This window comes from Clinocottus analis, unplaced genomic scaffold (genome assembly GCF_023055335.1).
Source record: "Clinocottus analis isolate CAN_PGR_092001 unplaced genomic scaffold, fCliAna1.0.p SCAF_385, whole genome shotgun sequence".
Lineage (NCBI taxonomy): Eukaryota > Metazoa > Chordata > Actinopteri > Perciformes > Cottidae > Clinocottus > Clinocottus analis.
The window spans coordinates 1-13930 of NW_027176137.1; the positions used below are offsets into that span (position 1 = coordinate 1).

A 13930-nucleotide genomic window follows, 5' to 3' on the forward strand; every position below is an offset into this window, starting at 1 on the left:
TGCTGCATAAACACAGACAAACAAACAAATATACTTTTATGCTTCTCTTTATCTCTTTAACTGAAGTAGTTCATAAGATAAGGTAATACAATTGGATATGGACATGGTTCATTGATACGAGAATAATAGAAGAGTTGGTCAGCACTGAAATATTACATATATATTACAACTAACTCTTGCAAACGTCAGTCAGTGAGCCAACAAGCGAAAACAAATGTTACCTTGAGTCTGCGTAGAATGGCGGCCACCCTCCTCTGCAGGTTATCCCATCGCCTGTTCCCATCATGCACCATTTTCCTGAGTTGGCAGGACGAGTCAGTGCGGTTCTCCCGGGCCAGGCGACGGTACTGTTTGTTGATGAGCTCCAGCTGGGTCAGGCACTCCTGCACCTGTCGCTGGAAGGCCTGCAACAAAAAAAAACAGACACACATATCCAAACACACACAAGTTAAAGATCTGAATAGGACACACACATTTGGAAATACACATGCAATATTACATTTGACTCTAAGTGTTTTTATGTGCATGCACAGTGAATACAAACAATAAACAAGGACTACGATGCCCCCGAATCTGTAAACATGTTTTCTGTTCTGCAGTGAGAAAGAAAATGCTAAAAACAAACAGATATAATATATAAACAAAAAATATCACACTAATAAGAGGTGTAGAAGCTTAAAATCCTGAAATATCAATCTGTAACTAAACTTTGAATTTCCAATCGGGCACAAAGCAGATCCAAATGGTGGTTACAGGCCGTAGAGCAGGAATGTGCACGTGCACAAAGATAGACTGCAGCAGCTGAGCAGACCAGAGCAGACGAGTTTAAGCAAGATCACACTCTTCTCTTTTTTCTATGATCTATCGCTCACATGGAAAATGTAAATGACTGACGTGAAACTTTAAAAACATCATAGCATGCACATATAAAAACACAACATTTAAATCAAGCTACCAATTCAGCGTGTATACATGCAAACACTGTGCAACTGTGTTAACAAACATGAAATAGACAAACCTCAAACTTTTTGAGCTCTTCTTTAGCGACAGTATACAGAACTCCAGAGGAGTTCGGCAGGGCTGCTGTTCTTTCTGAGGTCTTCAGCCAATCTTCAAATCTGGAGTAATCATCCAGAAACCTCTGCCACAACCTCCACGTCTCCTCAATCCTGCACAGATGAAACTGCTCAGTGATGTCGTTTCAAACGTCTTAAATATAAACACATGGTTGTATGATTAGTATTAAAATCAAGAATATTATGATTTTGAATACAACACTATACTATACTATAAAAGGCAGTGGGATCTTGTCAGTATCAAGTGCATGTTGATGTATTCTCATAGATCAAAAACACTGAATTGCCCAATCACAGCATAGTTATAGAAAGAAACCTCTCAACTATGTCTGCTCAAATATAACTTATAAAACTCTTAAACCACACAAAAGATGTCCCCTGGGCATGAATATGAATGCATATGTATAAAAGAATTGATGAAAGTGGCACTGACTTGAGCCTCCTCTCCATGGACATTGCACAGATGTTCCTCCAGCGCCTGTCCAGCCCTCTGGTGGCCTGCTGGATGGAGTCACACTCCGTCTCGGTGGAGCAGGCGTCGCAGTCGTGGAGGAGGACTTCACACAGGTTCAGCACTGACGCCACTCCTGTGCTGTGTTTCTCTATGTCCCTCTGCAGCTCCTGCAAGCCAGAATGATAACTTGATTTTTCATGTTGTTTGTGTGTCTTTTAGCATTTCTCGCAATGCTGGAAAAATGTTGCTTGATGTCTCCTGACCCTACTTGCTTTTGCTCCACATGTGGATTCTATGCCATACATTAACAGTAAATGTATGTGTTAGCTAAGTCTGCAGCTCTGAAGAGGAAGGAGGTCAGTGGGGTCTCGCGTTTAGAGCTGCATCTTGGCAAAAAGAAGGATACTGACACTGACTGAAGGCGAGCTTTAAGCAAACAGCCAGACATGTATTCATGCTGGGATTTCCTCCTGTGATTCAGCAACACTCATTTTCCACCAACGCAGGTTGAGTCATAAAGTGCTGCTGTTTCTACAGTTTTTACATAAAAAGGACATACTGACAAAGTAGATGAGCTTGTCTGTGTCTGTGAAGGTGCTTGTACATTTGAGTGTGCGTTTGTCTCGTAGTGTGCGTGCAAGACGTGATGTAATTTCCACTTGGCAAATATTTTTTCAAACAGAGAATGTGTTGATTAACTTTGCATTCTTAGAAGGCTTAAAAAAGAAAATATCAATAAAGTATTCTGCTTGGGAATGCGTGTGGTCCCACTTGCCTGCTGCTGGTTGAGTTTCCTCTGAATCTCTTGGTCGTCACAGGTGTCGTAGACGATGGGCCTGGACAGCTCTGTCTCGATGTGAGCCAGCCATGAACGCAGGCTGCTCATGTTTTTATCCAACTGCTGCACGGCCACAAGGGTCTCCCTCAACTTCTTCACCCTGGTAGACAAACAGATGCCAGAGCAGAAGAGAAACATGAGGTTGAGGAGGAGTATTTCTGAACTGCATAGATAAATATGTCGGAAGTGATGAATCCTTACGTGACCTGACATAACAACTGGGAACCATTTGTCATATAGTTTTGATAAGAGTGAAGGAGTTGGCCACATTATATAACATAAACAAACCAAAGACCATTATCTGGTAACAATAGACACATTTAGCGTTCCGAAACCTGCTTTAAGGCGTCTCACAACATGCTGTCGTAATTTAATTTCCCCGTTCACATTACGGGATGATATATTGCATAACTGTCACACATAATCTACTGCACACACTACTCTTTGGTCAAACGCAAACTGCAAATAATTAAGGTATAAGCAGCATTTGTTTTAACTTGTTATATACGGTTGCTCAGCTTCACTGGTTTATTTTGATTTCAATCAAACAATGCTTCTATCTCCACCGTCACTAACAATGACAGTACCATCCTGCTGTTGTCTGAACTATCAGGAACTCACTGTACTGTACAGTCCTGTAACCCCGACTGTACTCCAGAAACCCAGACTTGTTTAAATAACATTTAAGAAAATATTTTTACACGGTTATACCAGATCTCCACTTAACCATAAAACTACGACAAAATAAGTATAATAAACATTGCAAAAAGAAGATGTAGCTCTTTGTAGCGCAGAAACATATTTAAAACTTTCCTATCTGTGTGAAGCACTTATCATAAATAATCCTTGAGAAAGATTATGCTACATAGCGGGAGCTGGATAATAACATATAACATGATCTATTTTAAGAGAATGAGAAAAATAAACTTTGCATGAAGAAAGCACATGGAGCTCTTTCAAGACTGTAAACTCTTGTTGTGTACAAAGCGGTCTTAGGAAAACAAAAATTCTCAAGTTTCTCCTGCCTGTTGACATCGCAGTCACAATCCGGCAGATCCTCACTCGGGCATCCTGCCATATTATCCGTGCCTAAGTCCAAAACCATGGGGGTGCAGAATTTCCAAAGGTGACGTTAAAGTCAGGAAGCGTAACGTTGCCGATCCAAACACTCTTCTGACTTTTGTCTGTGTGCTCCACATGGAAGTGTCTCTGAACTCTGTGCGGAAGGGGAGGGGGCGAGCAGGTAGTGGTGGCACAACTGTGACGACTCAACTGCTCTCCAAGGTTAAAAAAAGAGAACCCCAACAGTTGTGTGTGGGTGTGTGGGTCTGGGTGTGAGTGTGCGTGTATAGGGGCGGGGGAGGAGGGAGGAGGGAGTGCCTGAGAGTGACAAGTGCTGCTGTTTCTAAAAAGAGACGTACAGTCAGAGGCATGTGACACAGAGCTGGCCTGTGTCTGAGTATCATACACCAAACACACACAAATGGGACTGTGAACAGACACAACAGCTGGAGGCTCCATGCACGAGAGCAAACCTCAACGGATAGTGCACAACGAGAAGAGAACATTTCCACTAAACCATATCCGCTGGAGAATAATAGATCCTTGTTTCTTCGTAAAATAAAACCTCCAAAATCTGTCAATAAATGAACCCACCAGAAAAAGAAATCTCAAGAAAACACTTCATTGTAAAGTGCTCTGCACTCTGAGACTCTACAAACTGTTTTTCCTGTTGTTTTTAAGTAAAAGACTTTCTGCATGAGGTCGGACACCGTCCTCCCCTTTCTTCCTTCATCCACTACAATCTCAGAGGACAACAGCCGGAGGACTGCAGGGGGCGAGGGGCGATGGGGCAGCTGGGTAGTTAGAGTCAATGTTTGGGGTCATGTCACTTTCAATTCACAACACACAGAAAGGAGGAGTTTATGTTTTACATAGTTTCAAGATTAAATTAACATAAAAAATTAAAAAGAATACCATGTTGCCAACTACTCTGTAATGCCAACTCTGGTAAGTGGAGGGAAAATGTCATGAAGATACCATAGTAACAAAGAGAGGCCAAAGCAAACCTTCATTGATAAAAAAATAAATAAATACTCCACTCGGAGGAGTGATGCGATATATATATATATATATATATATATATATATATATATATATATATATATATATATACACACACATATATATATATATATATATATATATATATATATATATATATATATATATATATACACATATATATATATATATATATATATATATATATATATATATACATACACATATATATATATATATATATATATATATATATATATATGTATATATATATATATATATATATATATATATATATGTATATATATATATATATATATATATATATATATATATATATGTATATATATATATGTATATATATATATATATATATATATATATATATATATATATACATATATATATATATACACATACATATATATATATACACATACATATATATATACACATACATATATATATATACACATACATATATATACACATACATATATATATATATATATATATATATATATATATATATATATATATATATATATTCATTGATCAGACCACAAGCTACAGCAAAAATAGATGGTGATTAAATAAACCTGTGTACAATTGTTCTTGTACACACATTTTGTTTTTAACCTTTTTAAATAATAATTGTGTCCATCCGACTGATAATATCCATGAATCATGCAATATAAGACCATGAGTAGCTTCAACCATCAAACAACCCTCTGAACCGGCTCTTCAGAGTCTTGGACACCCACCTGGCGGCGATGAGGTCCAGCAGGTGTTGCCAGCGCTCGCTGACTTTGCTGAGTTTGTGTTGGATCTCGGCCGCCTTGCTGTCCTGGCTGGACCTGGCCAGGCGCGCGCCCATAATCTGCAGCTGCTGCTTGTTCTCCTGAGCTACACCGATCTCCTCCTGGTAGTCCTGGTAGAGAGACATGCAGTCGGTCACCACTGGGAGGTGCGAGTGTGGTGTATAGTGTTTGTGTGTCTATGCAACTGTGCATTAGAACTACAGATGAGACCACGTTAGTAAATCAAGGTTTGTTTTTAATGAAATCTCAATAAATTTGCCCTTTTTTTAAGGAACCTTTTAAAAAATACACATGTTGATAACCCTTGTCTACAAGCTATAGTGGTTTCAAGTTAATTTATTGCTCATTAATTTGTCCATTTGAGGTATGTTTTCTGTTGCGTTGAATCACCTTGCGGAGCTTTTCGATCATCTCTTCAATGCTGATGTCTCCATTCTGAGAGACCTTGCTCTCCATCTGCGTGAGCCACTCGCATAGCTCCTTGTTTTTCTCATTGAACACCGCCCACTCGTTCAACTTCTCGCTCACTTGCTGCCTGCGCAGAGAAAGCTGAGGGGACAAAAAGAGTCAAAATATGAAAAACGCGTGACGCTTTGGTGGTTAACAAAGATTAAACGGAAAGCACAGAATTGACGCAAGATAAACTTAAAGAAATAATTAATAAAATAGATGATTAAACATTTTATGCACAAAAAAATACTTAAGCATCAACGAGACTATGCCCAGTTCTGGTAATTAAATCCACAAATTGAGGAAGACACTGCAGATTGTAACACAAATAAGTCTGAGATTACACAGAGAAAATTTAAAATAGACCAGTATCAGCCTTTCAAAACACCCAACAAAAAAATGAAAATAATATCCTGGTCTAAGATATGATCCATGCGTCTGTGTGAATCTACCTGGTGGCAAACCTCCCCCCACTGGCGCTGGAGCAGCTGGAGGCGTTCCTGTAGGACTGTGATGTCATCTGCACTGACCACGCCCTCCAAGGAGTCCCTCAGCAGGAACAAGGAAGTGAGGTCATCGGTCCAGCCCTCCACACTGCTTTCCAACTCCTGCATCCACATGAAAAGAAATGATTTACAAAAGTGGTGACCCATAATCTTAAACGTGTGACACTCAGATTAGCCTGCTCACCAACAGCCAAAGTCTAAAGCAGGAAAACCACAAAACAGAATAACTGAAGCTGAACTGCAGCGGCTGCACCCTCATAAATAGTGATGAAGAGAAGCAAAACAGAAAACTGTCTATAAATAGTACAGCAAAACGTTCCTCAGAAAGATACACAATTCCTACTAAATGATTTAGTTTTTCAGAAAATTAAAATAAAAAAGAGTTACATGTTAGAGTCACATATTAATACAAATCAGATCCATTGAAGACTAAAGCGCAATATAAAGTAACGGACGCATCAAACCTTGTGTCGCCTCCTCTTCCGTCATTGTGACGGTTTTGCAGCGGTGTAATCATTTGTTGACCTGGAGAATGTCTCCATTATGCAATACGCACAAAAGGAAGCACACACACATACAAAAATATACCCCCACTGCAAGCAGGGATGCTGTGTCTCTCTCTCACTCTCATGCGCATGCTCTTTCTCTCTCTCTCTCTCTCTCTCCCTCTCTCTCCCTCTCTCTCTCTCCCTCTCTCTCCCTCTCTCTCCCTCTCTCCCTCTCTCTCTCTCTCTTTTGCCCCACCCCCTCTTTTCTTTCAGCTGATGCTAACTATATGCAGCTATTCTCACAGCCCTCCTCCTCCTCCCTGAGGAGCTCAGGACATGTCAAGCATGAAGCATGACTGTGTGCGGTTAACGACAAACTGAAAATCACCAGAATGTGAATTTTCGCATCATCAGACAGAATAATAATATAATATAATATTTCTTGACCCAAGACAGGCTAGTGCTTGAAAAAATATTATGAGAAACAGATCAGATGCAAGACAACAAAAAACAAGTATTGTGCATTAAAATGTGCTGAAGATTCAAAATGATTTCCCCCTGCAGGAAAAAATAACTTAATGTATAAAAACAGGACAACCAAGGTCACACAGTGTGACAGCAGCGGATAGATAGTCATGTGTTTGATTGCTTCTGGTTTGTCTGTTTACATGTTTGTCCTCAGAGCAAAGGGGATGTGTGAAAGAGAGCGAGACAGAAAACACAATTTGAATATGTGTATATTAGACTCTCTCACCTTGCATCTGATCTGCTCTGAGTGCAGCTCCTCATGGTGGTCAGGCAGTGGCACAGACAGCTTCCTCTTAAAGGCCCTCAGCTTCTCCAGTGACGCATTTATGCCCTTCTCACATCGCTCCCAGTTCTATAGACACACACAAACACACACAGCAAGAATTAGAGCATAAAACACACACACATTGTGAGAGCTAAATTATTCCTGCAGCTGCAGAATAGACAGGCACACACACACACTCACTCACAAGGTTTGAGTCAGGTCACATCACCTGTCATGCTGTATACAGCTCATGGAGCCCTGAACCTCCGTAGCAACCCCATGAAAAGAGTGATACAGCAAAAATCCAACGGCAAAAGAAGAGAATTAACACAGTTTCATTCAGAGGTTTTGCTCCGAAAGGGCGGATTAAAGCTATTTTTAGAACCTGAGGAACGGTTCAATTCAGGATGAAACAGGGTCAGAAATGCTGCAGCAGAGTGGCACACCTGAAGCAAGAGTCAGGAAGTAAAGGAAGTACTTGCTGCTCTCTAAGTGTAATCCCAGGAGGAGAGACAGAGTAACTAAGATCATAAGAGAATAAGATTAAGAAGACGAAAGGAAAGAACCATGTTCAACAAAAAAGCCAGATTTCCAGATACATCTTTTATAGTGCGTCACTCAGTCCCATTCAAAACAGGACACTATCACAGTCTGCAATTTACCTCGCAAAGTTCAAATCATTACATCTCACTGTGCAGTGTCTGCACTCTGCATGTGCATGTGTGTGTGGCAGGTTGTGTTTATGTGGATGTGTGCTCTGGCCTGACAATGTTGGGCTGTATTGTGCCACATGCTTTGACATGTGCGCAGATGCAAATTTATCTGAAGACAGGATTAAGTGTGCTCCATCTCTGTCCTTCTTCAGGAGTGAAGACGCAGCGTTGCATAATTCATGTGGTGACCTGGTTCCAGTGTCCTGCAAGTCCAACCAAGCGGCTCATTAAGGGCTCAGATGCCCTTCAGCACCCTTCACAGCAGCACGGTAGAGACAGCCGTGCTTGCCTTCAACACAGACTGTGCTCAAATGAAAACCTGCAATAGTACAGGATGTCCCACAATACATCACTGAACTGTTCTCTCTTCATTTGCTGCAATCTACTGTCTGTATAATGACAAATATATCAACTTTTCTAACATCGAGTGTAGAAACCAAACTATAGAACAGAAAGTGGAACAAATGAGGGTAAGATTAAATTAAAAAAAGACGTATTTATGTGATGTTTTACTGTAGTTTAGACATGAAAAGATCAAGAAAGCAAAAGACCCCCCAAAAAAGTATGAAAAGATGTTCATTATTATTCCAGCTGTAGTTTTTTCTTACCTTGAGCAGGCCGTGTAGCTCCCTTCTCTGCTGGTCCAGGCGATGGTGGGCGTGCCTCCACCTTTCCTGAATGTCCATCAGCTCCGTCTGCAGGGTCGACTCGGCCCTGGCATCGGCCGTCAGCAGCAGGCTCCTGCCGGCCTCCACCGTCAGGATGTAGCCTCCATGCTGCCTCTGCAGCACCCGCTCCCTCAACTGGAGGAGCAGAGACAGGGACAGTGGGCAGAGTGGATAACGGTTAACTAAGGGAGTCTAAGGTTGGAGAAGAGGTGAGGGTTTGTTCGTGAGAAGAGGATATTTAGTGCTAAGTTAAATATGAAGTTTTTTTCAAGCGGACAGAAAAATATATTTTTAGCACAGCTTTCGAATAAAAGCAGGTTTTAATCATCTTTGATTAATCAAAAACACATTTTATTCACACTATTTTTTCAAATAGAATACATGTTTGTAAAGGTGGAAAAGGTAGATGAAAAAAGAAAACTTTCAATTATCTTAAAATCCTCTTCAATTGACCTCATAAATAAAGAACATTTCTTAAATAAGCTTTAAGGGGAAATAATTAGTTAGGAGAGTCAGTGAGTACTTTAAATTAATATTAATTAGAATTAAAACTTGCAGAGATAATAAAGCATACATATTTTAGAAAAAGTCATTTCAGAGAAGATTAGAAATTTGATTAGGTGATAAGTGAAGGACTTACCTGAATCTGATCTAATAGGTTTCTGGCCTGCTGCAAGGCGACTGGTTCTCCTGGCTGATGTTCATCTGGATCACGCGTCACTTCCTGAAGCCATTGAAGCAGCTTCTCTGACATCTCCTGGTACTTCTGCCACTGACGGACCAGGCTATCAATAATGCCCCTTCGTTGCTGAGCCCGTCTCACTACACCTTGCCACTGATTGCCCAACAAGGCCAGCTTCACACTGAAGTCATCTCTGTTCGGGGGACGAGAGCGAGAGCAGCGTGTAAGCTCCTCCCCACTGGATACATTTGAATGAGATTGGCATTTTCATATAAATAGGATTGTGTGTATCTATGTGTGTCTTTACCTGTCATCTACTTGTCCCTGGTCCAACATATGATGGCCATCATTGATGATGGAGTAGAGAATCTGTTGCCTGCTAAACATCTCTGCCTGGAACAACTGCAAGTACACAAACATGCTTAGATACATATATAAATAGCGCATACACTACCTACAAAGACAGCATTAGATGCACACATGTTCTTTTAATGCTGCTCTGACCTCGTGGTCTCTCTGCTGCTCCAGCAGATTCAGGTAGTTTCCTGAAACCTCAGCGGCGAGCTTCTGTTCGGTCTGAGACAGGAACTCCATCCACACCTCACACTTCTGGAGGAAACTCTGCTGTTGGAGCAACACTGCCTGCAGTTTACTGGACGGGGACAGAGGGAAGTCGTTTGGAAAAAAGGTTTAGTGACAAATTACACTTTTTTTTTAAATGTATGTCATTGTAAAGTTACAAAATACAAAAAACAAACAGACTCCCAGGCCTGTAAATACAGGACTGTATATAATAATGTAAAAAGACAGTTATCTTTTTCCTATTTATATTCAAGAGCATGTTTTTTTTTTTATTTGAGAACATGATGACTTTTTGATATAATTGTAATGTTCCCCTTTAAGCCTCTTATTCAAAGACCCACGGCTTGCATTTTGATTTTTCTGTGCTTCTCCACAAACTTTCCTGTGCTACAGCTTTTTTCTCCTTCTCGTCACACTCAGGCTGCCTATGTGTGCTTAAAGATGTCTCCTCTGCTGTTTTTTTTTTTGTTGTTGGTAAAAACCCTGCCAAAATAATACCATGGCATAGTGTTGACCAATGAAATGAGCCCTTCCTCAATCCCTCCCTCACTGTAGTCTACATGATATTATCACTACATGAGTTGGATGTCACATGACATTTCTTCGGATGCCTAGGCCAAGTGTGACTAAAGGCTCGTTTAAGTACAGCTGCGCTTCGCCTGGAAAGAGGACAAGAGCAGGCGGCAACGGCAGCAGGTGTTTAAAAAAAAAACTGCGGTCAAGTCGGATGTTTCTAGCCGCCATCAAAGAATAGACAGGAAGTCAAAGAAACAGCTACATCCTGTTAGATCCAATCTGCAGGCTACTTGTTGTTTGCAGACTTCATTCAGATTTATTCATGTATTTGTAAAAATATATTTATGTTCAAATGTGCGTGTTTCTGACATTGTGTGCTATCCTTTGTTCTAAACACTTTTCTGCTCATCATGGTCTGTTAAATAAATTAGCTCTATATTATAAATCACACAAGATAAGTTTTTAGATTAAAGCCTAGACTATTAGCCAACAATTGAGCGTTGAGCATTATAATTATACAAAAAAAAAAATACAGACAAGAAAAAGCTCTAAAGCTCACATTACTAGTTTTGTTCATAGACTGAAGGTAAAAATTAAGTGTTTTTTTTAAACGTTTCAACAATATAAATATTAAAAGCTTATTTAAAACATGTGACATTTGAATGTTTTAGGTACCTGAACCTCTCAGTGAGGTGAGCGGAGTGAGTGGCCCAGGCTCTGTTGAGAACTTGCAGCCGTTTAACATCTCTGTCGCTGACTGGCAGTCTGTACACCGACTCGTTCACACGCTCCAGGTCTGGAGAGAGACTGCTCAGCTTCAACAGATGAACCTGGGAAGACAATATGACACATTTTTAATCAGACAACCTAAGGAACATACAACTATTTGTCCATTAAGGTAAAGATAACCTAATAAATTGAATTTACAGTAAAGTTTTACAGTAAAAACTTGTATTATATGATCGATGTACGCAGACCTTTTTGTAAAAATGCATCAGATGTTTAAACACAGATAACACAACAACTAAGTAAGCAACATTTGTTATACCTTCAGTTTTTCCATACGTGTCTGGACCACAATGAGCCCTGGTGAGCCAACTGGGTCCGACTCCTTCAGCACCTCCTCAGCCTCCTCTGCCTCACGGATCAGTGTGTCCAACTGCTCTCTGAAACCCTCACAGGCCTGAGATCCAGCCTACAAACAGAAGTGATGGCTTAACATTCATATAATGAGGTTTCACAAAGAAAATCATGATGTGTATGTCATTCTTTTTATGCCCACACATCCCTGCTATCCCACCTGCAGTACTTCCTGCTGCCTGTGAAGGGCATGCTCCAGTGTTGCTAGACGTTGTGTGAGTGACAAGTGGTCGGACTGCAGTGCCGCAGAAGAAGAGGCGTCAACTTGGCTCTTCAGCTGCTCGCCAAATGCCTGCAGCTGCTTGAGGGATTGTTGCGCTGAGGCCTGGTCACCAAGGCACGCCTGCAACAGTAATGTCATCAGAAAGAACAGAATGACTAAATGTTTTGAGAAGTTGGAAATATACATAGTATTTACGTGTAGACTAATAACACAGGGTCCACAGGACTGTATTCTTAATGCAAAGGCAATAAAAGATTTAGTCAAGGACCCCATGACATATCCAAAATGTCTGAATTTAAAATAAATTGCTGCATGTTCTTATATTTAGGTGTTTATTCAGTGGGTTTTTAAAGAGCTTTAGTCCCAAAGAGGGTCAAGTGATCCTTTTGCTGAAGGCTTTGTGTAAAGCTTTCTTTGAAAAAGCTTTCCAGAAAGGACAGCTCATAAACAAACAACAGTTATCCACCTCTAATTGTTTACTATAAAAATAGTTTAAATAAGAGATTCTCAGTCAAAATAATGGTCTGCATACATTATTAGGACAGTCCGTCTCCAGACCTCGCTCAGCATGGCCCAGCGTGACATTGGGGGACCCCTGCAGTGTAAATCAGGGGCCTCCCTGTCTTTCCCTTTGCGATCTCCTTTTCAAAGGGCTTTTGTTACATTGTGCTGTGAATCTACATTCAAGCAGACAATAGAGCAGGGTGCAATTTGGTATTCTGCAGAGGGGATAGAGGCTTTGTGAATCCTTATAGTGAGCTGACAAGCCGCTTTGGAGCTTATTCACAAAATATCAGAAAGGAGGAGGGTAAGCTTCAACTGCTAACAGAATTTGTTTCACGTCATCCAGTGGACTGTGTTACACCGTCCCATCTCTACTCACATCACAGTCCATTATCCAGGCGCTGCTCTCCTCCTCTGTGATCTCCCTGTCGGTGGCGCTCTTCAGCAGGCGATCAGCACGTTCTTCTTGTTTCTGAACGAATGTCACACACTGGCCACCTAATGACCTGTAGCGCTGCCACAGGCCCAGCAGGGCCTTGCTGCTCCTTAGCTGTTCTGAGATCTGCTCTAGCAGACTGTTCCACCTATAGCAGAGGAGGAGAAACACATTGCTACATGTTGACCTCAGCTCAGAAGTTGCTGCAATTTGATTTGAAGTCGCTCGAGGGACAAGCTTTTGTTATCCCTACCTAATGTTGACGTCCTGGAGGGCTGTGTTGAGTGTTTCAGCGACAGACGGGTGGCACTCTGTAAGTAGCTGGTGTGTTACAGAGCCAAACTTCTTCAGGCTGCTCTCCTGTTTATCCATCTCATACTGCAGGTTCTTACGAACACAGAGGCACACGAAAAGTGTATTTCATCTTCAAAGTTTGCAAAATGTCCTTCACACAGTCTATTTATTATCTCAAAATGAGACACCATTGCCAACTGTCTTTCGGTCAGAAATGCTTTTATTCACACAACGATCTGCAATAGTTATAGTACTATCTCTAGCAAGACTTTATGCACTAATAACCGATGCAAAGTATTTTCATTGGTGTGCCACTCTAGACACATCTGCTCACCTCCAGACTCTCCACCTGTTGCTGTACTGCCTCTAGAGACCCGTTTAGGAGACGCAGCCTGGACACAGAGTACCTCCCCTCCATCAGGTAACCATTAATCTCCTCTGAAGCTCGCCGGTACAGCGTCCACTGCTCCAGCATCGACCGCAGGCTCACCTTCATCTGGCTTATCTGTTGGGAAGGTTGGGAGACAAAACGTGTAAGTATCTTAAAGCACAATGGGGAATTTTAGGCAACAACCATGAGGGTAAGACTTCTAAGAAAGTCACCATGTGGTCCAAATGAGCCCAGGATTGGTTCAGTCCTTTAAGGGTCTCCTTGAAAACAGAGCATGCTGCTCCTGTCTTA

The 13930-nt window shown here is 41.1% G+C and overlaps 1 protein-coding gene across 1 annotated transcript; it reads right to left on the reverse strand.

The window, feature by feature from the left end:
• Positions 1 to 221: 221 nt before the first annotated feature.
• Positions 222 to 13923, reverse strand: LOC137799801 (nesprin-1-like; the record flags this gene model as incomplete). Its single annotated transcript, XM_068596619.1, has 19 exons — positions 13852 to 13923; positions 13583 to 13753; positions 13208 to 13341; positions 12898 to 13102; positions 11952 to 12134; positions 11700 to 11846; positions 11327 to 11481; positions 10058 to 10205; positions 9861 to 9955; positions 9512 to 9746; positions 8812 to 9006; positions 7452 to 7577; positions 6156 to 6311; positions 5644 to 5802; positions 5197 to 5363; positions 2306 to 2468; positions 1510 to 1697; positions 1019 to 1169; positions 222 to 404 (listed from the first exon to the last, which is right to left on the reverse strand). Coding segments are annotated over exons 1-19 (2964 nt in total), but the record flags the coding sequence as incomplete, so codon positions are not given.
• Positions 13924 to 13930: the final 7 nt, after the last annotated feature.